General features: G+C 46.5%; 1 protein-coding gene across 2 annotated transcripts in view; it reads right to left on the bottom strand.

Moving 5' to 3' along the window:
* Positions 1-9,141: 9,141 nt before the first annotated feature.
* The window catches only part of PODXL (podocalyxin like), a 57,615-nt gene continuing 42,525 nt past the window's right edge, over positions 9,142-24,231 (bottom strand). Inside the window, exons 2-8 of one of the 2 annotated variants that reach the window (XM_012474080.3) lie at positions 19,636-20,250; positions 17,884-18,128; positions 17,505-17,576; positions 14,541-14,688; positions 14,226-14,287; positions 13,820-13,987; positions 9,142-12,451 (exon numbers count right to left, since the gene is read on the bottom strand). In XM_012474080.3, coding sequence (XP_012329503.2) covers positions 12,254-12,451; positions 13,820-13,987; positions 14,226-14,287; positions 14,541-14,688; positions 17,505-17,576; positions 17,884-18,128; positions 19,636-20,250 — 1,508 coding nt within the window. In that variant the 3' untranslated portion in view covers positions 9,142-12,253. The remainder of the gene's footprint in view (positions 12,452-13,819; positions 13,988-14,225; positions 14,288-14,540; positions 14,689-17,504; positions 17,577-17,883; positions 18,129-19,635; positions 20,251-24,231) is intronic. The other variant, XM_012474081.3, reaches the window with a different exon arrangement.

Here is a 24,231-nt window from a genome sequence, read left to right as displayed (position 1 = left end):
AAGGCTCCCCCAGAAAAAGTTTATGGCTGGAGGAGTATCAGAGGGTCTGCATATGACAGTACTTACAGATTAGATTTTTGGATGCTTTAACACAAAGAATTTTGTTATCCTTATTGGCCAAAAAACACTATTATTTTGTGGTTCTGGACCCTGACTTCTATCTCCCTGTGATTTGTTTTAATGCTGAAATGACTTGGCTATCCAAAACTTCTAGTCTAGAGGTCTGTTGGTTGAAGGTAGAAGTTTCCAAGTTTGTTGAAATAATATGAAGCTGACTAGCTCACATGAATGATGTTGCCCTCATTTGTTTTGAGTGAGGACTCATTACTGCAGTATATTGATTTCTTCACCAAATGCTTTTTCTTTTTCTCAGTAAATGCTATCTTAGAGGTTCTACTTATACATGATTTTTAAAACATTGATTTCCTTCTATCCACCAAAGTGAATTGTTTTTCCATTTATTTTTCTTAGCAAATGTAACTTTATTCTTGACTTTTTTTAGCCCTAGGTTTTCTGTGACATTCTGTAGGAACATTGTATTGCTTGGGGAAAAAAAAAAAAGATCAAAATCATTCTGAGGCAAAATGCTCTATTATCCTTATTTATGACAAGAGAATAATGAAATTAAAAATTGTATATTAAGGAATTAATAACATTCAGATATTACTGTAAAATACTTGAGTCATTTTTATTTGGCGATAGTACTAATGAATGTGGCAACTATAATGGAGAAACCTGTGTTGGCCTCTTTTCATGGCATTAGGAACTCTTGTCATAGAACTCTTGATAAAGTACAAGTTGATAGCAGAGCTCCTGAATTCAGCATATCAGCAGGATTTCCATTTACCTTTTGTCTTTTTTTTAATTGTATTTTTTAACCTTTTTGTTTCTGTTCCTACCTTCCATGTGTAGCATTGATTTTTCAGCTGAAGTTGGAATTTGGGTTAAGAATTGACTTTAAATTTCTGCTATAGTTGAATATTAGAAATGGCTTCAATTGCCATGAAATGATTGCTTTTCTTTTCTTTTTTTTTTCTTAAATAAAAATAACACAGCCTTATAAATATCTCTTTCCCTCAAGAATGTGAATTTAGGCTGGGCGTAGTGACTCATGCCTGTAATCCCAGACCTTTGGGAAGCTGACACAGGAGGATTTCTTGAGCCCAGGAATTTGAGATCAGCTGGGCAACACAGCAAGACCTCATCTTTACTTCAAAAAAAAAATTTTTTTTTAGCCAGGTGTGGTGGTACATGCCAGTAGTCCCAGCTACTTGGGAGGCTGAGGTGGGAGGATCACTTGAACCCAGGAGTTTGAGGCTGCAGTGAGCTGTGATTGCAATGCTGCATCTAGACTGGGCAACAGAACAGAGCAAGACCCTGTCTTAAAAAAAAAAAAAAAGTGAATTTAGCTCCAATTCCAAATGACTAACTCTTATGCCAGTCATAGCCAGTGAAACCATCTGACGGTAGCTTCGGTAGCCCTAAACCTAAGGAGTCATTAGAGGTTAGAGTAAATTAGATTATCTAACAGTGCAGAGAGAAATGCCATTATGGGAAATGATCACTGTCTGCCTTTTTCTCTAAAGTTTTAGATTGTGAACTGGATCCTGCTTCACAGCTTAAAGATACAAAATGAAAAGGTAGTTCTAGTTTATCTTCTTAATTGGAGTCATTATTTGGAAATAAGATTTGCAATATGCTGTCTTTCCCCAAACACTGCTGAGCTTGCTGGAAAACAGAAAAGTTTAACATGGTTGTTACCTGAAAGCTGTAGAGTCAACAACAAGAAAGGGGAAATGTTTTTGGTAGGGAATTGAACCAGTTCTAAGATGTCTTCCTTTTTATCTGCTTTTCAGACAGTCTTAGTGAACTATTAAACATTTGTGTGCAGTGTCCTATTTTGCTTATCTAAGGCATTTTGACTTGGAAGTATTAAACTTCAGGAATGAGCTAGAGAAGAGAATGAGGGTATGTTAGAGAAGGAAAAATAGGAGCTTTTTGCTCATGGATTTTAGAGGTTCACAAAAGGAAAAAGAAAATCCTTCATTTCGAACCCCAAATAATTTTGTTAATGAGGTGCTGGGAAGAAGACTATCGAAAGGGTTCAGAGCTCATGCTTCTAGAATAATCAGTAATTCTGAATAGTCTTTGGGAAATAGCATTTCTTGGTTAATTACCTTTCTTCCCTTCTCCCAAATAACTGTTTGAGACCTTAAAGCAGAAAATTCAGTGTTAATGGGCTCTAGATCTTAAGCTAGGTGAGCAGTTTCTTATATACAGCCAGTTTTCTTGATAAGGATCCAGCAGGAAAACCAGCAATAAAACATTTCAGCATGGAATTTGGGGGTTCCCTTGCTTATTCACTGAGTTTAAGCTCTTGCTGCAACATGGCTCTGTACCATCTGGGATGCTAGCAATCACAGCAGTTAGCTCAGATATCTGAGCTGTCTGCCACACACATACCAGCCTGAGGAGATCATCATTCTTCAGTTTCATTCATTACTTAATGAATGCCAAATTAATTGGCAGGAAGAAGAAACACTGTGTGATATACTGAACAAGCCTGTGTGCATGATTAAGGAGTCACTCAAAAAGCTAATTTTGAGCTTTATTTCTCCTTTGTTAACAAATCTCAAGAAAGCCTTTGTTACAGTTTAGCTCATGTCATTTGGTTGGTTTTATTTTCTAGCCCTTTAACATAGGAGGAAATTGTCATTTCATGTATAACTTGTAACACATACAGAATTGAACTGATTAGTTTTCTTGCCTTAAATTAATTATATATTATCCCAAGGATCTCTGTTAATTCTGCTTTGCCAAGAAATAATGAGATCTGGGTTTGGCATTAGAAGTATTTCATACTTTTTTTTTCTTTAGGTCTCTTCCACATCTATAAAGTGATTGATTAAATTAGAGGAGGTATATAGAATAAGTCCCAATCCCATTGCAGCTGGCAGAGCAACAAATGAGAGAATCCTACACCATGAGAGCCATGCCATCAGGTGTTTGCAAGTGACAGCTATAGTGTGTTGTCTTGAATACCAAGTTATAAGATAAATAATACCAAGTAGTTATCAACTCACTCCCAAATTTAATAATAAGATAACAAAGTCCAAAATGTTACTTACGACTTGTCTTCCATGGGGGAAGATAAATTTATTAAAATGGCATGTACTGATCTTCTTGGGATTTTTTTTTTCCTTTCCCAGAAAAATGATTTTGGTGACTAATCAATTGTAAACACTTTGCTTCCTTACTTACAAACCATCCATTTAGAAAAATCAAAGTGGACTTCCTTTCCTAAGCATTACAATTAGCCTGGGCAAAAGATGTTATGATTGTCTTATTCTCTAAGCCAGCTTACGTTTTGGATTTGTGTGAAATGTCTTTTGAAAAGAAATTAGATAGTATAGTATTAATTATCTATTGTGTTTAGTCTTCTGCATAGAGTTGCAAAATAATGTAACTTTTCTGTAAACAGAATTCTTTATCCGTACATGTTTTATAAATATACATATATATACACATACATTTTTAAAAATTTTGTTTTTAAAGAGATTTCTTGCCTTGCTCCCACTCTGAAAGCTATATACAGTTCAGTCATTAGCCTCAGAGGAAGAATACAGGAAAGCAAAGATGAGGCCCTCCTTTTCTTATGTTGGTCTTGGGAACAAACAGTATTCCATCTTTCAAAAATGGTGTACTTGTAAACAGTTTGGGAAAGATGTTAGAAATTTTTTTAAGTCAGCTCTTTTATAAATTGGAAATAGTAGTCAGAAATAAGATCCCTTCTGATAGAGATAGATCCTCAAAACCCAAGTTGGACTGAAAATTAGATTGAGAAAGATACAACTTCATCCATAGCCAATAAAATCTGTCTCTCCAAGTCTGCTTATTAATGCTGTGTGAGTTGCTCCTTCTCCTTTTGAAAACATCTCCTGGACTGGAAATGTGGTGTGGTAACAACCAGCTTAGCTGAAAATTGAAGAATGTTAAATAGCTTTTATGGGACTTATGATAAAATGTATTGATGTTAGTGATTATCAAAATAGGTTTATCGTTATAAACTAGGAAATTACTAACTTATACTTAATATAGAAGAAAAAACAGTATTAAGTGATAAGACCTCTTCATTTTATTTGCTCTGACTTATTTCCATTACCAAACATAGTAAAGGCCAGAAAATATTAAAAAAAAACACACAACCATTCCATTTTTTTTTTTTAACCACATGGAGAAAGGACCAGACTCTAAGCATATGTTCCCACCCTTATTTATATTCCTTTGAGCATTGCCCTTTTCTAGACAATCTGAAAATAATTGTGTTGATAGGTCTCTTTAAGCTTGAACTCTGGGTGTAATAGGTTATCTAGAAGCTTTAGGGAGCTGCCTTGCTCAAGTCATTGGAAGTTTCATCCCTAAGACTCATTTGAATTCCCCAGTCCTTTACGTACCATTATGGGCATATGGAGCATATTCATATTATGAGGAGGAGTCTTTATGATGAACTTTTTAATATGGCCATAATTAAACTCACATTCAAAAAGGATGAGCTACTTGTCAGAAGCCAAAAGAGAAACAGACACAATGAACGTGAAGCAAGGAGTCCATAAAACTAGAGTTCTTAACCATGTTTAAGCAAATGTCTCTCAAAAAATTGTGTTTCTCTACACATTAGCTGAGATTCACACATGTTGTACCTCAGTATTTCAGATGAGACTCAATATGTGGAGGAGAAAACTGCAAACTTGTTTCGTTCTGGTCTTTCACACCCTCTTCTGTGGCAATGTGAGGTCAGGATTGTTTCCTAAAGTATCTACATCGTCTTAAATGGAAATCATGGGACTCTAGAAAGCTGGCATGAGCTGGTTGGAGCTTTTAAACAGAAATGCTTTATGGGTAGCAGATCTCTTCTGACATCAATTGTTTCAAATCATTGTTGGGCTCTGTCATGTTCTGCAATCTTCCCCATCCCCCTCATGATCCTCTCTGGTTTATCTTTTATCCAATCTCTATGGATTTCTTAGTATTTTTTTTTTTAGTACAAATAATTTTCAGATCCCAGCTTTGGTAAATGTGTTAACTCTACTTTGTGAATAAATAAATGAGTGATCTGCTGAACGATTGCAATTGTAGAATTATGTTGTATGTAATGTACATATGGAGAAAGAATGTATTTTCATTTTCTTAATAAAAAGTTATATATGGATGCTACAAGATGTCTCTTTTATATTTGCTCAAACTGCTTTTGAAGTGAACTTTTAAAATGTTTATATACGTTGCAGTTGTTTTTTCCCTCGGAAAGGTGAGTTTTATTTAGGCTTCCAAAAATTGAAAGTGATACACTTTAGAAGGGCCATCGGGTGTTTTCCTTTAAGACAATGCTCACATAAAGAAGTACTGGCTGTGCTCACCAAGTTTCTTTGGGGAGGCTTCCACTTTTAAAGACCACTGGTAAATTATTTCGTGAAATGATGTTTTTCTACCTACTTTTAATGACCAGCCTTATTTTATTTGCTTTGTCCATTTGGGCTTGTGTTCCTCTTTAAAGGGGATGTGCTTGTACAGGCTAGAAACTAGAAGACTGAAATGGAAAATTCATTGAGAAAAGATAGCAGAGCAAGAGAACCTAGAAGTGTTGTGAAGTTGGAGAAATTCTGGATCCCTGTCCCCAGTGAAGGGGAAAGACACTTTATGGGCCAAACCTTGAAAAAAATAAGCTGAGAAATATGCCAGATAAAGGTACTGGATCGCTGGGGCTGAGTGGTGGGACTCTCAGTAACGAAATCCCCTCCACCCTTTCCCCCTCCTGGTCTGCTTTACATCTTCTTGGCTTTGTGACCTGCATTCTGGAGTGAATTGTCAGCTGATTTTATTCAAAATGGGGATCATGTTTTCTCAGTTTACAAATTGAATAATCCAAACCTTTCTGCAGAGCTTTCATTTCTAGGGTATCCTTTGCGTGTGGCTCTTAAGTAACGTTTCTTTGTGTTCTCAAAACAGGAAAGCATGAGGTGCAGTGGTAAGGTAAGGAATTGACCTTTCCTTGGTCAGTCTTCCAGAGAATTAACTCAAAGGGATCAAAATCCAGGATACCACCCTTGATATATTTGTCACTACCTTCTGGTGGGACGACAGCAGTAAGTAAAGAAGCCTTGGCCCTAAACACAGATGAGAGCCGGCTGCGTCCAGGCCAAGTGCGTGTGGAGACTGTACTACGGACACTGAAAGATGCTGCGTTAGGGGCTTTTCTACTGTGTAAGGAAGATAGCTGAGCATCTAATGGGGAAATGGCTGTGTGTGCCCCTGTTCCCATAACTTCTCATATAAATGACGACTGCAGAGTTCATAGAAATTGGGGGGAAATATAAATCCAGGCAACATTTGTTTATCACTAACCATTGAGATTCTGAAGGTAGTAATATGACTGGAAAGCCCATCTAAGATTTGTGCAGTCCTGGCTAAGTTTAAATCCTAGTGGATGACGATTCTTCTTTACTTTAGCACCACGTTATATGACATCTTCCTTTGCCTTTTACATGTCTTGGAAAGAGAAAAGGAAGAGGGGACTGCAGACTTGGGGCTTTCTGGGGCATAGGGCAGTTGGGACAGCAGAGGACAGCTTCATTACTGTCTTACAGGGGCCTTTTTTCCTGCGGGCTTTCACCCAGGAAAAGCAGCAGCAGTCAACTATATCCTTGCCAGAGACATTCTTAGTACAGGGAAGGATATAGAAACTACGTAGAAGTAGCCTGCCCAGCACTATGTTCCTAAGTTTTGATGGTTGGCAAACCCCAAGAGGACGTTGGGACCCTTGGCAATGTACATAGCACACATTGTACAGCTGCCTTCTAAACTTGGGCCATAGAATGGAGAGCCCCAGAGGAATCAGGAGTCCTGGCTTTTATTTCCTGATTACCAGTGACTTCTGCATAGCATTGTGCACAGTCACAACTTCTCTGTCTCATTTCTTCTGTTAAGTAAATACTGGCAGCAGATCTTGTTTCCTAGGGGTCCTATTATTTTTTTTGAGACAGGGTCTCACTGTTGTGCAGGCTGGAATCCAGTGGTGCAATCATAGCTTCCTGCAGCCTCCAACTCCTGGGCTCAAGTGATCCTGCCTCAGCATCCTGAGTGGCTAGGACTACAGGTATGTGCCAGCACAATTGGCTAATTTTTTTTTAAAAAAAGAAAACTGCAAAGATGGGATCTGGCTGTGTTACCCAGGCTGGTCTCAAATTCCTGAGCTCCAGCTGTCCTCCCACCTCGACCTCCTAACGTGCTGGGATTAAAGGCATGAGCCACCATACCCTGCCAAGGTCTTTGAAAGCACTAGCTATCTCAGTGTTCATCATTAGTGTTAATTATGTAGCCAGTCCTATTCTTTATTTACTTTTTTACCTTGTGATACACAAGAAATCTGTGATTTGGGAGGGAGCTTATAAGGGAGGTTCAGAGTGACAAATCAGCGTAACACATTGAAATTGACAACTGAGTGTGTGTCTTGGTTGGCAGGCAAGGAGCAGGGTCAGTGATGTAGGTCTAATTTGTGGCCCCTGATAAGGTATTTGTAAATAGATGCTCGGCAGACAGACAAGATTGTCGTCTAGCAACTAAGATTATGGGCCATTTGTACCTGACAGTTTCCCTTCTGCAAGTTGGGAATGATGACGTTTTCCTCTTGCAGTGAGGAAGCATACAGCTGTGGATAGTACCACACAGGAGATGAAGAAAGAATCATCATCTCCAGTGATTCCGTCCCTAAACCTCTATCTTCATTGCAGACTTGGGGGAGGGATAGGCAGAAGCCTCTTGCGGCAGTAAACAGATCCTTTTATGGGCAGAAACAGGGTCAGAACAGAGCTGCTTTGTTTTCATATTTTTGTTTTGTCTCTTTGCCAGTGTTTTCATACCTGATCAGTGTTCAGCAGCCCCCTTGGGGATTTCTGGTAGTGGTGATTCACAGTGTATCTGAGGCAGAAGTAGCGGGAAGGAAGACAGTAAAACATTTGTAAAACATCTTAGGAGAAAGTGAGGTCCTTTACAGTCACTAGGACAGCTTGAATAACGTAAAAAGACTCATCACCACCTTTAGGACCCCTCACCTCCGCCTTTTTTTTCTTTCAGCTTCCCTCCTCTCTCCTAATTAATTTCTGTGCCTGCAACGTTGGACAAGTGTAAGTCAGCAGAGGCTCCTGTGCTCATGGGTGTGACCTGACATCCTCAGGTACTTTGGCGATGAGCCTCTTACTCAAGTGAAGATGTTAAGCCAGAGCAAAATACCAGAGCTCGAACCAGTTTACACAAAAACACTTTAATTGACAGTATACAATTTTCCAAAATATATTTTTGTAAGAAAATGCAATAATTAACTATAGTTTTTACAAACAAGTTTCTCAGTAAATTCCAGTGTACTTCAGACCCCTGTCCACTAAGACACATATGATCCCCCAGTTCCTGGGCAAACTGTTTAACATTCATTGTGAACAAAAAGACCCACACAGATAGCATCATCTGCTTCTCGCCTCCATGCTGTGTTTGCAGCAGACCTGAGGGATCAGCTAGTGACAATGACAAAAGCTATGCTACTGTTTTACTCTTGCCCTCTCTGCCTCCCCCATCTTGCTTCCTTGGTCCCTCCATCCTGTTGGAATAAGTTACATGCATAAAAGCTCATCTAAAACTTATTTCTTGGCAGAAAGAATTGTTCACTTACATCTTAAACCTAAGAGATTCAGAGAAAATATAGAAAACCAGTTCCTGTTTTCGTGTTGTGCCCTCCCTAGCCTTGCTAGGGTAAGAATCGGGAAAGGAATTCTGTCCTTTGTGTCATTCTGGCGCTTTCAAGTAGCAATTCTTAATTTGCTGATTATTCCTTCTGAGGCACCAGTACTGATCTACAGATCCAGGTTTTAATCTTGTTTGTTTCTGTCCCAAACCATGGACTTTGAGCAAGTCACTTTATCTTTGTGGGCTTCACATTCTCCTGTCTGTAGAAAAAGACTGGACTAGAACTTGAAATCCCTCTCTCATGACTAGAGGGTTGCCTGCCAACCAGGGCATATTGACTCTAACCTTTACTATAATGGGGCTGCGACTTTGCTGGGGAGGGAGCAGGGTCGCATTTTAAAATTTAAAAAAAAAAAAAAAAAAAAACCTGATTTACAAGACAAATACTTTGTCATAAGCTTGTCTTGTTATATTTCATTTTTTGTTTAAAAAAAATCAAAAACTTGTCATTTCTAGTAAGACATTTACATTCCTGTTCAGAGAAAAAACTCAGCCATCACTCAGCTAACATAATGTTTTCTCAAAGTAGGTTCACTTAAAGCGATGCAGGGTGGATTAACGTGGCCACAGTATTTACATTATCCAAAAAATAGATCTATATCTATCAATCAGTTTGAACTTGTTCTTCAGAGTTTCTCCAGTATTTTGTCAAAAAAGATAAAGCTCAAGAAGTGATTTAAATAAACTGTTAGCTTTCCTTATCAAGAGGGAAAAAAAACTGGTGTCTAGACTAGATTAAACCCGTATTTTGTCTTACGATGCAAAGAACTTTCTGTACCTCCTTCATCAGCATTGCTGCTTCTCTCCCCACTCACGTGACAGTAGGCTTCCAGTCACATTCATGGTTTCTGGCCTTCTCTGCAGCTTAGGGAAACCATAGCTACAGAGAAGTTTAGTTGCCACTAAACTCTCTTTGGTACAACCTGTTTAAAAGACATGCTGAGCTTCTAGTGTTCCTCTTACCTCTTACAGGACCCAGAATCCAAATTATCAGAGAGCATTTAGAACCCAGTAAAGGTGGTGGAAGATGGTGACCTTTAGATGCATGGCTGTTTGGCCTTTGACTTAGGTGTCCTGGTGGCAAGAGCAAGGCAAGGTGTCAGATTGATTCTGAAGCTGCCCTAAGACTAGACTAACACAGTTTGGACAAACATAAAGAAGGAACCTCTGAATCAGCCTAAAGCTTCTGCGGGTTCTCCTTGGACAGAGTGATGGAGAGTCAGGAGCTGTGATTGATCTGACCAGGCACAACTGCTCTCCAGTCCTTGCCAGTCATCTGTCTCCAAGAGGCCTTAGGGTTGCAGCCTTTGATCAATTTGCAGAGGCCTATTATTTGCTGTTTCTATCGAAAGCCCTGGCTGGTAAACTGTGACCCCGTGTCAGCAAAGGAGGAATAATCTAGTCTGGCCTCTCCCACAGGGACCACGACAGAAACCTACTAGGTGGAAAGAAAGAACCCACTGCTGGGCAAGAAGGAAGCAAACACCTCAAGCCTTACAAGATTTCCTGTTTTCTCTCAAACGGGCACTGTTCTCCATCCTGCCTACCGCCAAACACTATAGAGAATCAGGGCATATGTTTTGGGACCTTGTTAGCCTCGCATCCCCCTAACTCCTGGGAAACTCGCTGGGGCCCTACGTGAACCCTTGGCCTTCCTTTCCCCTAGGATATCAGATGGCTACAGACTATGAGGAAGGAATTAGGCAGACAGGGTGAAGAAGAGATCTTCCCCAGCCCCTCCCCCTACCCTTTCAAAAAATGAGCCATCCCCAAGCAGATAACCTTTTTCATTCCCTTAAGTAGTTCTGCCCATTTTCCTACTTGGTCCCAGGGAATTTACGCCCAGCACAATGGAGACCATGGTGAAAGTTCAAAATTCCATACAGGATTCCCCCTTCTCAATTAGATGAAACCTCACCATGCCCACTGCTTAGGAGCCTTCTACATGGCAACTAACTGCTGAGCCTGTAAAAATCCTATATTAGGGAAAAGACATGGCTTTGTGCTTCCCCGAGATGCCACCAGAAACTGCAAGAGAACTGCAGCAGCCCCACTAGGACCACAGAGAAGAGGAAACAGCAAGGCCTAGCTCCAAGCCAGGACACTGAGAGTTCCCAGAACAGTCTGCCCCCAGGCTGCTCTTCATGTACCTAACGTCCAGGCCCCTCGTTCCCTGTGGCACAGGAGAACCAGAATAAGCGAGATGAGCTAACTGGATGTCCACAACTATCTAAGCTTTGGCCTTTGGCAGTGGAGGGCTGGGTTAGAAAACAAACTCTCAGCAACTTGAAATGTCCCTGAGTTTCCTATGAAATAAAGAGGAAAGCCTTCCTGGTTGCTTTAATGGATTGTCTCTGAAGACACATCGCAGATGGGGGGCGATGGCGGGGGCCGCGGGAAGGCCTCTCCCACAGCCACTGCTTTTTTACTCTGGGTCTCAGGGAATCGCTCCCATCAGCTGAGCAGTGAACAACAAAAGGAACACTGCTTTCAGTAGCTACAGCAGTTTTTAGTCCCTGGTGAAAATGGAAGGCCAAAGAAGATTGTGGGGAGCCTCTGCAAGGAGGGCCGGGGCGATGGGCCAGTGTTCCTGCTGACCCCCTAATCAGCTGCCCTGAGACACCAGCCTGCAGAGCGTCTCCTTCTAGAGGAGGGCCTGCACATGGGTCCCACCTGCACATGGGTCCCCAAAGCAGACCTGGTTCATGCAGGGAGTCCTGTGTGGGTTAAGCCCCAATCTCACGAAGCACACGTGAGAAAATCAGAATCCAGAACAAGAGGTTCAAGGTTATGAGTAACCTGTGCTAATCCCGGAGGCCCCAGGACAGAGTAAGTGGGAACAAACACTGACCGTAGGGAGGGGGAAGAACACGGGGTGGGAAAATGGGTACACGAGGCTGGGGTAGGAGAAGGAAAACTTAGGAGCTGGACTTTCAAGTCGTCAGATCCCACCAAGCCAAGATGGAGCCCTGCCCTCCTTTCCAGACCAGCCACCTGCTAGAGTTTCACCCCTGCCCGGGACAGCTCTGGTGGGAGGACACACGTGAACACAGCAGTGTGGCATGGTGCAAATGGAATCTTTGTTTTCGTCCTGACTCTGTCACCAAGTGGCTCTGACCTTGGACAAATCACTTACCCTCTTCAGGTCTCAGTAATCCCGCTACGGAATGAAGGGATTCCACTAGTTGATCTCTTAAAGTCCTTATACGTGGCTTTTTCTTGATTTCCCTCGTCATCCAGCAGCACTGAGCTCAGGCACTATTGGGTATTTTACAAGAGGAATCTGGACAGAATGTGATTTGTTCAGCTCAAAAAAGGAAAATTTAAGGCTCTGGAGGGATTGGGAGGGGCACCCCTCAGAGTTCACTCTCCCTCCCCAGTCTTTCCCTTCCCCGTCCAAACGGCACTTGGGGTGGTCGGTCTGGAGCTCTGTGGTGCTGCTGGAGGCCGCCGTTAGACTGGACTAGAGATGGGTGTCTTCCTCCTCATCCAGGTCATCCTTGGTCAGGTTGTCCAGAGGGACGATCCAGCTGTCCCCCAGCTCCCCATTGAGGCTGACCACCTTTTTCTCCTGCATCTCAGAAGAGGTCTCCATCACTTCCAGTGTGGGGTTGTCATGGTAACCATTCTCCACCGTCTGCAGCTCCTCTGTTAGTCGTTGCTAGAGTGGGAAGGTGAGCCGGTGAGAAGGGGATTTCAGAGAGTTCGGAGCTTAATATAGCGCAAGTACCCCTCCCACCCCGGAGCCCCACTGTGGCTAAAGCAGGCTCTCACTGCTCCCCTGTGGGGCTGGCTGCTCCTGGTGGCTATTCTGGCTCTCAGCCTGCCTGGAACTAGTTTGGAACAAAGACTTGCCCCTCACCCTCGCCTTGGTGGCAGACCTGTGAAGTGAGTGGAGATGGACTTTGTTCTCCAGAGTCTACTAAGCTCTTTCCTCCCTTTCATTCCTTCCCCCAAAGCCTCCTCTCCAGGCACCTACATCACCTGTAGTAATGAATGGGGAAAGACTATTTTAAAATGACCTCTCTCAGGCTGGTTGACTGAGCCCTCTCTAAACCTAGGCAGGATGGGCACGGTGTCCCTAGAACCATCCCTGCGGCACATAGCAGCCATCTAGCAGAGGCACTTTCTGTCCCTCTCAGACACAATCTTGAGTGCATGCTAGAATCACCTGGGGAGCTTTTAACAACTACAGTGATGGACTCAGAGACTCTGTACGAATTGCTATAGGAAGCAGTCAAGCATGGGCATTTTAAAGTTCCCCAGGTTGGACAGGATGAGTGAGAACCACAGGTCTGCGTGGCACCATCATGGTGGGAATTCTAATGAGGTAGGCGTTAGAAATTTGGGGTTAGACAGGAACACCAAGGCCTGCTTCTGTATCAGTGAATCCTCAGAGCAGCTCTGCAAGAAAGTTATTCCTGCCATGCAGATGAGGAACCTGCTGCTCAAAGAGCTCATCTGACTGACTCAGGGTCAGAGCTAGGACTTAAACCAAGTCTCCCTGACTCCAGTCTGCGTGTGGTGGCTCACACCTGTAATCTCAGCATTTTGGGAGGTTGAGGCAGGTGGACCGCTTGAGGTCAGGAGTTTGAGACCAGCCTGGCCAACATGGTGAAACCCCAGCTCTACTAAAAATACAAAAATTAGGCAGGCATGGTGGTGCATGCCTGTAATCCCAGCTACTAGGGAGGCTGAGGCAGAAGAATTGCTTGAATCCAAGAGGCAGAGGTTGCAGTGAGCAGAGATCGTGCCACTGCACTGCAGCCTGGATGAGGAGCAAGACCCTGTCTGAAAAAATAATAATAAATAAGTTTTCCTGACTCCAAAACCCACACTCTGTCCTCTGCCACACTGCCTCTGTAATGTTCTGTGGACCGAGGTGGCTGCCTATCACAGGTGGCCTCTGCCCATTAGAAAGGGTCCAGGGCCCACTCCCTTCCCTCTTCTGCAACTCGAGAATCGTGAGGGGAGAGTTCCTCTGGTGACCTAGGCTGCTTCCCCTGCATGGCTGTAGACAGCTGCTTACCTGGTCCTTCCTCTGGGAGAGGCGCTGGTGGCAGCAGCCGTAGAGGGCTGCCACAAGGAGCAGGAAGGATGCCATGCAGACGATGGTGATAATGAGGGGCATGCTGAAGCGGTCCTCGGCCTCTTCTGGTGGCCCCTGATCCCCCAGCTGCATATGACTGACCCCTGCCTGCAGGAGAGGTGGCAGAAAACAGGCTCAGGCACCCCCCCTTTCTCCGCGCCACCCCCCACCCCGCTTCACTGGAGAGCCCCTCTGCTTGCATTCTGCTGGGGCCCGTGCAGCTGCCCTTTCCTCCATGCAAGCACGTGAAGGGTTCCTCCCCACGGAGAGAGGAACGGGGCTCAGTAACCAGACCTCCCACAAGGGATTTCTGAGCCACACTGTCCCCACACCTGGAGCCGCTTACCTCCTTTAGTTCATCCCATTTGTCCTTCAGCCGCTCGTACACATCCTTGGGAGGGAGCTTAGCTGTGGGAGAGGAGGGAGATGCTGCCCAATGGCCCAGCCCAGAGCGAGACAGTGGGGGACAGGGACTGTGCCCCAAGACAGGGACGCACTGTATCTGGGTCTCCAGAGTAAGGACGACCTGGGAGGGGGTGTGGCTTGACCGTTCTTAGCAAACTGAAGGGGCACCACTGTGACCCACCCTCTGATGTGGCTCCTGCAGTCCCCATTCCCACCCACACAGGCCTCAGCCCAGCCCCCCTTGCCCTCCACTCACTGTGAATAGTGATTTCTTTGATGGCCACTGCCTGACTTCCTAGAACAGGTGCCAGCCGTATGCTGCACTCATCTTGGGCCGGGTTGAAGGTGCCTTTGACTGCTCGGCATATCAGCATGACCAGTTTCTCATCTAGAGGGCCCCCTGCCTGTGGTGGGGAGAGCGTAGGTGACTCCTCGGGCGGCGTGACAGCAGCCTAGGCCTGTGGGCTGCCCTCCAGCTGAGGTTGGAAGGACATCGTTGCTCTGCTGGAACCTGCCTCTCTTCAGCCCCAGCTGGTGCTCCATGCAGGCCTGCCAGGAGCCGAGGGTTGTGTGCCGTTCTCCTGGGCCAGTTCCTGCCATCTCTGCCTCGTTCCCATCAGCACGTTCCCCATACCTTGTTTATCTGGTCTGTGCTTGCACCTTTCATTCCTTTCATCCTAATGCCCCTTCTTTCCCTTCAAACTATTTGAGGTTTAGGGGTCTTTTTTTTTTTCTTTTTCTGAGATGGAGTTTCACTCTTGTTGCCCAGGCTGGAATGCAATGGCACGATCTCGGCTCACCACAACCTCTGCCTCCTAGGTTCAAGTGATTCTCCTGCCTCAGCCTCCCAAGTAGCTGGGATTACAGACATGCGCCACCATGCCCAGCTAATTTTGAATTTTTAGTAGAAATGGGGTTTCTCCATGTTGGTCAGGCTGGTATCGAATTCCCAACCTCAGGTGATCCACCCGCCTTAGCCTCTCAAAGTGCTGGGATTACAGGCATGAGCCACCGCGCCCAGCCAACTGGGGATCTTTTTCATCTCCCTCCCTAGAAAGTGCTGGGGGCAGGGGGGCACTGCACAGTGACTCCACCCCACAGCCTGAGGGAGACTCCAAGTCCCCCTGAACTCCCATTCACCAGCCTTTCATGCCCAGTTCAGAGAATAAGGAGGGGAGGCCGCAGCTCTTAGAAGGGTTTCTACCCCAAAGCTGAAATACATGTGTCCTTGCCCTAAACAGAGCCTCTGACTCCGAAGCCAAGGACAAGCTGACGGGAAGGGGCTTTCACTGAGTAGGGGAACAAGATGGGATCTTGAAGCTACTCCTGGGATATCTTGAAGGGGGTCTTAGCCCTAAGAGGAAAGATTGTGGCTGACGTGGCTTTAGGGCTGAGGATGAGGAGGGAAGCTTGGGCAGCTTTTGCCCAGTCCTGCCATGCCATCTAGGGGCACCTTCCCTGGGGCTTCTCTGGCCTGATTCTGGAATAAAGGACTAAGACAAAAGAAAAGGACTCTAGGGATGGCTTAGCACAGAACCCACACAAACCACCCCTGAGGTTTCTAATGGAATTTTCTGAGGCCTACTAATTCCCCACCCTGACATCAGGAAGAGATCCAGGGTTTTCCATCTTTTCTAGCAAAGAAAAAAAAATGCTTCTCACAAACAATCACACAGCCTAGCAAGTTACATCCAGAAAGAGGGTCTGAGGAAAGGCTGGGTGGGTGCCTGACTGTCCCCAGCGCCCATCTCAAGCAATGCCTGCCCTGTCCAATAAGCCCAACCCAGGAGAGCACCGCTCCCTTTTAAAACTCTGGTCTAGATGGAAGCTTTTGTAAAGTTCACTTGGAAAATGCCAGCATAATGGACACCCAAAAGAAAACAACTGCAGAAAATTCAGGCAGCGATAAAGTGTCGTAAGCCCAAATTCTCCATCCTATCTATAGACACCATGTTCTGTTCAGTGCTAGTTCTAGTTCCTAGGGAGTGACTGCAACAACTGGCACTGACCGGGAGAGGGCAGCAGCGAGCCAGCCATCACCTGCACCCACAGGGCTCAGCAGCTATTTACTGAGTGCACACAGCACATCCCCAGACCAAAGCCTTTCACCCCAGGGAGACTGGGGACCTGAAGGCTGCTCACACGCTGCCACCTCCCTCACACAGGTGTGCTCACACGCATGCTCACACACACGCACACCACCCAGACAAGAAAGGGTGGGCCCTTTCCTCTCCCACCCACCCCACCAACTCCTCAGGTTAGAGGGAGAATCTCCCAGCACTATTCATCCATCAAGGTTCTCAGATAGTCCACAGACCAGGAAATGTGAAGCCACAGACCATTAAAAGAGAATGGTCTCCCTCCCTCCCTTTCGATCCCTCCCTCCCTTCCTTCCTTCCTAATGGAGTCTTGCTCTGTTGCCCAGGCGGGAGTGCAGTGGCGGGATCTCGGCTCACTGTAACCTCCACCTCCCAGGTTCAAGCAATTCTCCTATGTCAGCCTCCCAAGCAGCTGGGATTACAGGCGCCTGCCACCACACCCAACTAATTTTTGGATTTTTAGCAGAGATGGGGTTTCCCCACATTAGCCAGGCTGGTCTTGAACTGACCTCAGGCGATCCACCCGCCTCAGCTTCCCAAAGTGCTGGGATTACAGGCATGAGCCACTGCATCTGGCCTCTTTTTTTGTTTTGGAGAAATGGAGTCTCCCTATGTTGCCTAGGCTGCTCTTGAACTCCTGGCCTCAAGCAAACTTCCTGCCTCAGTTTCTCAAAGTGTTGGGATTACAGGTGTAAGCTACCACACCTGACCTCACCTCTCATTTTCAACTGAGATATCTGAAAACCAAAGAGATCAACTCACTAAAGTCACTCCCAGAGCTAGGGGCAAACAGGAACTAGGATTAGCATCCCCCAACACGGCATACTGGAAATAGTCACACAGTGAAAGCCAAGCAAAGTGGGGGCAGGTGGCGGGGGAGGGTGGATGCTGGCCCTGCGTCAGTCCTGTGGGTGTGTCCTGACTTAAGTCTAAACCATGGTTGGTCTGTCTATAAGATGGGAAAGGACTACTTCCTACTAGGAAGAAATGAGGACAGGAAAGCGAATGCACCTTAAAAATGCAGTTAGAACACTGCATCCCCTCTACCTCCCTCAGCCCTGCATGGAACTTGCCCCTGGGGGCAGACCTGAGGGCAGGGCTCCGATCAGGGAGCTACTCACACAGAAGATGTTTCCTGTGAAGTTCAGGATGAGCTGCTTCTCATTCGGTGTCTCAGGAGCCTCACACTTTATCTGGAAGAAGCCACTGAGATTAAGGTTTGGGCTAAAAGTCAGGGAATCTTTGACTCTTCCCTCCCACTAAGCGGTGACCCAGATAGGAAGGAGTTCAAGGCAAGCTGGGGGCATGACTGGAACCATTCCAGAGCCAAGTATGTCCTGGCTGCATGGCCTAAGGGCAGCCTAAGCCAGGATCAGGCCAACCAGGGAGAGGGAGGAGGAAATGGGTAAGTGCTGCTCACAGCCCCAGCCCGGAGCCCTGGCTGGAGGAAAGAAAAGACTTGTCTTAAAGCCCCCTCCACCTGAGTCTTCGCTCTCCTACCTGCCCCACTCCTGGTGGAGTTACCCAGCTATCCCCATGAGCCGAGGTGAGAGAAGGTGTTTTGGGGACTTGGTGGGTAGTTGACCCTGCTGTGGGGTTGGAGCTCGTGGTCTCTGGGAGGGGAGACGTTCTCGATGCCATTGCCGGGCTCGTGGGCTGCACTGTCCCCTGGGAGAGAGGGGCCGTAGAGTTGGCTGGCATCTGGCTGGAGGTCTGTTGAGTTCTTTGCGAGGGAACTGATGACGCTGTCATTGGGAAACGATGGTAATGAGAAAAGATGAGTGCAGCCCTGCGGGAAGAGGACGGTCTTTTCTTGCTCTAATAGTTTTCTCAGGTTCTTTGGTCTTACCTCCCAGAGATGGGAGACGTGAACTCCTATGACACTTTACAGGATGGGTCAGACTGGACAAGCCAGTGGAATTACCCGGCAAAGGAAGTCACAGCAGCCGCAGCAAACGTTCACTGAGCATTTACTTTGTGCAAGGGACTAAGTGCTTCGAAGGTACTTTCCTTCTAAATCCTCACGACAACCCTCTGGAGAAAGAACGGTCATCATCCCTATTTCATAAACAAGGAAACTGGGGCTCCGAGGAGCTCAGTGATTTGCCCAAGTTCCCGGGCCAACAAGTCGCAGGGCAGGGATTTGAATCCTGGATTATCCCAGCGGGAGCCCACACTCCTCCTGTGTGGCACCCTCCTGCAAAGGGGTGGTCTGCTGACCAGTCTGCAGCAACATCGCCAGCAGCACTCGGAAATTCTGGGTCCACAGATCTGAGATGGGTCATGATCCTAAGGCTCATGATCCATAGGCAGATTTTGAAATTGATTTACTAGGTTAAGACCAGCTCTTTTGTTTTTGTTTTGTTTTGTTTATTTTTATTTAATTTTTCGTTGTGTAGAGACAGGATTTCTCCATGTTGGTCAGGCTGAAGATCAGCTCTTATAAATAAATAAATAGGTATTGGCCAGGCGCGGTGGCTCACACCTGTAATCCCAGAACTTTGGGAGGCCAAGGTGGGTGGATCACGAGGTCAGGAGTTTGACAATAGCCTGGCCAACGTGGTGTAAACCCCATCTCTGATAAAAATATAAAAATTAGCTGGGTGTGGTGGTGCACACCTATAGTCTCAGCTACTCGGGAGGCTGAGGCAGGAGAATCACTTGAACCCAGGAGGTGGAGGTTGCAGTGAGGTGAAATTGCACTACTGCACTCCAGCCTGGGTGACAGAGCAAGAATCTATCTCAAAAATAAAAAAGTAAATAGGTATGGAATAGAAACTATTAGAACGTATAGTGTATAGTAAGGAGTATTTATGAAACTTTGGTTTCAATAACATATATATTACACATGCATGTTTTGGATTGTGATGTAAAATGAAAATGTGTTTCTTATTGTGGGATGCCATGAAACAGGCTGAAGAAGCATGGTTCTAGGACTCCCAATCCTCCTGATACCCACCACCATCACCACGCAGGGTCTCACCCACAAACAGACTGTCGGATTGTCTGCTTGCTGAACTGGGCAAGCAAGACAATGCAGTCTCATCAGAATCCACAGCCCCGCAGGCCTCTGCTGCTCCCTCAAATGGAAACTAAGTCTGAATAAATGCAACTTGGCTATGTTGGTCCTGAACTCCTGACCTCAGGTGATCCGCCTGCCTCAGCCTCCCAAAGTGCTGCGATTAGTGGTGTGAGCCACCACACCTGGCCCTAAAGTTTCTTTGCGCTTAAAGAAAACCAGACATTACTTACGCAGTGTGGGGTTCATCCCAGGGCCTGTGAAGGTGTAGTCAGGGCCAGCCGCAGTGCTTGAACCACTTGAAGCTGTCATAAGATGGTCCTGTTCCGAGCTTGTCGGGGTGGCCACAAGATGCCTCTGAGTGGGTTGGGGGGCGCTAACTGGATTTGTAGGGTGAGGGGTCGTCGGATGTTCTGCCTTAGTAGGTGTGAGGTCTGCGGTCACATTGTGGCTACTCTGGTCCCCAGATGTGACTGGATCTTTTGCTCCATCCTGGCTGGTGGTGGTGTCAGCTTGAGCTGTGGTCGTGGAGGGTGCAAACGTAGTGCCAGCTCCATCTTTCATGCCCTTGGGATCATCGCTGGTGGCAGTAGGGTTGCCTGAGTCTCCTTTTTCAGTCACTGTAATGTTCACTTTGTCTTGCTGAACTGGGGCTGTAGTTCTTGAGTCACTGGACACATCAGGGATGCTCGCCTTGACCGGGGCCTTGGAGGTGGGTCCTGTGCTCTGCTGGACTGTAGCTGTAGCCTCTCTGGTGACATTGGCTGCTAGAGCCTGGTCCTGCCTGCTGGAGGCTACTGGTGCGATTGGGGCTGTTCCGTTGGGTGAGTCATTAGCAGGCGAATCTGCTGTTTGCAAAGACAATACAGAATGGAGTTAGGGCTGGGAGGCTTTCTCACCATGCTTCTCTAGCTCTTCCCCAGGATTCAGAGGCCTTGCTGAAGTCCTGGGTCCTTGGTGACTCCAGATATTTCTTTTTTTTTTTTTTGAGACGGAGTCTTGCTATGTCACAAGGCTGGACTGTAGTGGTGTGATCTCGGCTCACCACAACCTCTGCCTCCTGGGTTCAGGCAATTCTCCTGCCTTAGCCTCCCGAGTAGCTGGGATTACAGGCGCGTGCCACGACACCCAGCTAATTTTTGTATTTTTAGTAGAGACGGGGTTTCACCATGTTGGCCAGGATGGTCTCGATCTCTTGACCTCATGATCTGCCTGCCTCGGCTTCCCAAAGTGCTGGGATTACAGGCGTGAGCCACCGTGTCCGGCAGACTCCAGATTTTTCTGAGGTTCAAGAAACCTCTAAGAGAGGAGCTTGGAGTGCAGCAGAGTGAGAAAAGCAAAATGCTGCCGAAGGGGAGGCCCAGGCCAGCGAGGCCCGCCACACGTGGAGGCTGTCGTACGCTCCCTCCCTGCCCTCCTGTCCAGCCCCACACACATCTCCCTCAAGTTTCTCAATGCGCTGCCCCTGAACCGGCTGCCAGGAACATCTCTGTCTCCTCCTCTCCAGCTCCCAGGCACGTGGCCCCACAGAAAATTCCACAGACTAATGCTCCCTGAAGTGCCTGGCCCTGTGCTGAGCTTAAGCAAAAAACACATGGACCCTGTTCTCATGGAAGTTAAATCTAGAAGAAGAAATGGATGATAAACTGAAGTTACACAGAGCTGTGCCCCGACTGTGTGCAGTGTGGCAGCTTTGCCATGCCAGGGGCAAAGGGAAGGAAGGATTTGTTTAACGAAATATTTCTTGAGGAAACAGGTTCTGTGTCAGGCAGTGGAGACACAACGGTCTGTCATACCCTCAAGAAGGTTACACTCAGTCGGGGAGAGAGAGACTAAACAGGGTGGTTAAATCTGCTTACCACATGGCAGAAGCGAGGAAGGGAACGGTGCAGAGACATCTCTGCAGAAGGCAAGGCATCTCTGCGATGACTGTTAAGCTAAGCCCGGAGGATAACAAGGAGAGCAATGTGTGGAGAATGGGAGGAAAAGTGTTCATGGCAGAAGGAGCAGAATCTGCAAAGCCCCCAAGTAGGGAAAGGAGCTGAAAGAGGATAAGCAGGAATGGAGTTTGGTGAGAAGGGGTCAGGCACAGGGCTGAGAAAATGCAGGGTCTTATCAGTGACAGCAACTAAGCATCCAAACCAGACATTTTTGAGTAAAAGGCTCTCTTAAAAATACAGGGCGCGGTGGCTCACACCTGTAATCCTAGCACTTTGGGAGGCCAAGGCGGGTGGATCACCAGAGGTCAGGAGTTCAAAACCAGTCTGACCAACACAGTGAAACCCCGTCTCTACTAAAAATACAAAATTACCCGGGCATGGTGGTGCGTGCCTGTAATCCCAGCTACTTGGGAGGCTGAGGCAGGAGCACTGCTTGAACCTGAGAGGTGGAGAATGTACCACTCTGCACTCTAGCCTGGGTGACAGGTGAGACTCTGTCTCAAAAAAAAAAAACCAAACAAAAAAAAAAAACCACATCCTATTGGGCCAGGTACAGTGGCTTATAACTGTAATCCCAGCAGTTCGAGACCAGCTTGGCCAATATGGAAAAACCCCGTCTGTACTAAAAATACAAAAATAAAAATTAGCCAAGCAAGGTGGCGGAGGCCTGTAATCCCAGCTACTTGGGAGGCTGAGTCACTTGAACCTAGGAGGCAGAGGTTGCAGTGAGTCGAGAATGCACCACACTGCACTCTAGCCTGGGCGACAGGTGAGACTCCATCTCAAAAAATAAAAATAATAAAATCACATCCTGCATAGAATGAGACATAAGATCACTTTCCTCAGAGGCCAACATGCAGATTCTGGATTTTATTCTAGCTGCAAAAAAGAAGGCAGTGAAGGCATTAAAGCAAGGAAGTGGCATAGGATGACTTACAAAGAAACATGTTTCCGCTGCTTTGGGGAATGCGGACTGGAAAGAGGAACGTGTGGAAAAGGGAAGAGAAGTTAGGAGGCAATTACAGTAATCCAGCTGGAGTGAACGGGGTTGGCCATAGGACGCTATTGACACTGGGGACAAAAGGCGGATAGGTCAAGACTGTTTTGGGGATCAACTGCTTGTTGATGTCCTAAGTGAGGGAAGAAGAGAATCCAAGAGGATTCCTAGTCTTCTGTCTGGAGCAGAAGGGAGTGGTGGGAAGGGGGCTTGTGACTGCGTGCCGTTCTCTTTGCCAGCCAGCACCCAAACCATTTCTATTTGGGAGTTCCACACCCCATGAGACTTGATGGCAACAGAATTTGCCTCCTATGGCAATGCTCCTATGAAAATGCCAGCTCTTTCCCGACCAGCCTCCCTGGGATGAGCACCAGCACGTGGCAGTGCCATCATGAAGGAGAACTCCCATTCCAGCCAGTGAGGGAGGGGACGGCGGCCCGTGAGGGGCTCTGCAGGCAGGAGTGACGACATCACGCACGGAGGCGAGGCATCCCGAGAGGCAGTGACAGCGCCTGGCAGGAGTGGGCCGCGCTGGCCGCCTCGGATCAGTTCTACAGCCTGGCTTTGGTGACGTTCAAAGCAGCCCTGAATGTTGCCTCTGGCAATCCCAGCTACTCCGTTCGCTGGACAGTAGCCAGTATCTTTTATACACACATTTTGCTACTGAAAAGCAGAAATGTCTATCAGGAGCAGCTGCCGGCAGCAAGACTTCAGCTGCCAGCAGCAAGATTTGTTGTCAGGCCTCACTGGGGACAAAGGGCAGTCAAAATTCTGCAAGTATTAAGGAACAGGACTCAAGTGTCCCATGACATCTTGAGGATAAGCAGTCACATTATCACCTCTAATCTAAAGTGAAGTGCCCAGGAAGTGGCTTTGGTCTGGCCGAGTGGCCGCTGCCAGAGTATGAAAGTCACGCACATCAGATGTGTTTTAAAAAGCAATGCAGTGTGGGGGTTTGACAGGCCTTTTTTCTTAATAGTTTATAAAATAATCGTGCTTCTTACTACTGATGGCGTCACAGTGTCATCTGGCAAGATACTAGACTGCTAAGGGAATATACCAGCATATCTGAGGAATTAAGGAATCTGTGGGATGATTGCTTCTTCTCTTTTTTTGAGACGGAGTCTCGCTCTGTCGCCAGGCTGGAGTACAGTGGCGCCATCTTGGCTCACTACAACCTCTGCCTCCCAGGTTCAAGCAATTCTCCTGCCTCAGCCTCCCGAGTAGCTGGGACTAGAAGTGCATGCCACCATGCCCAGCTAATTTTTGTATTTTTAATAGAGACGGGGTTTTACCATGTTGGCCAGGATGGTCTCCATCTCTTGACCTGGTGATCCACCCGCCTTAGCCTCCCAAAGTGCTGGGATTACAGGTGTGAGGCACCATACCTGGCTTGCTATTTTTTGGAGACAGGATCTTGCTCTGTTGCCCAGGCTGGAGTACAGTGGTGCGATCAGGACTCACTGCAGCCTTGACATCCTGGGTTCAAGCAGTCCTCCCACCTCAGCCTCTGAAGTAGCTGGGACCGCAAGCACACATCACTACACTCAGCTAATTTTTGTATTATTTGTAGAGACGAGATTTTGCTATAATGCCCAGGCTGGTCTCAAACTCTTCGGCTCAAGTGATCTTCCAGCCTCGGCCTCCCAGAAGTGCTGGGATTACAGGTGTGAGCCACAGCACACAGCCCTGGCTGGTTGCTTCTTACAGTGGTGAACAGCTTAAAACAGGATTTCTCAACTCTGAAACTACTGACATTTTGAACTGGATATCTCTTGCTATGGGAAGTTGTCCTATGCATTATACACAGAATGCTTAGCAACATTCCTGGCATCTCTACACATACGCACTCCCTTTCCAGTTGTAACCATGAAAAATGTCTCCAGATATTG

Source organism: Aotus nancymaae, unplaced genomic scaffold, assembly GCF_030222135.1.
Source record: "Aotus nancymaae isolate 86718 unplaced genomic scaffold, 86718_ANA_hifiasm-v0.15.2.pri h1tg000002l, whole genome shotgun sequence".
Classification (NCBI taxonomy): Eukaryota; Metazoa; Chordata; class Mammalia; order Primates; family Aotidae; genus Aotus; species Aotus nancymaae.
Note: the sequence above shows the minus strand (reverse complement) of the source record. Positions and strands in the feature narration are given on the sequence as shown.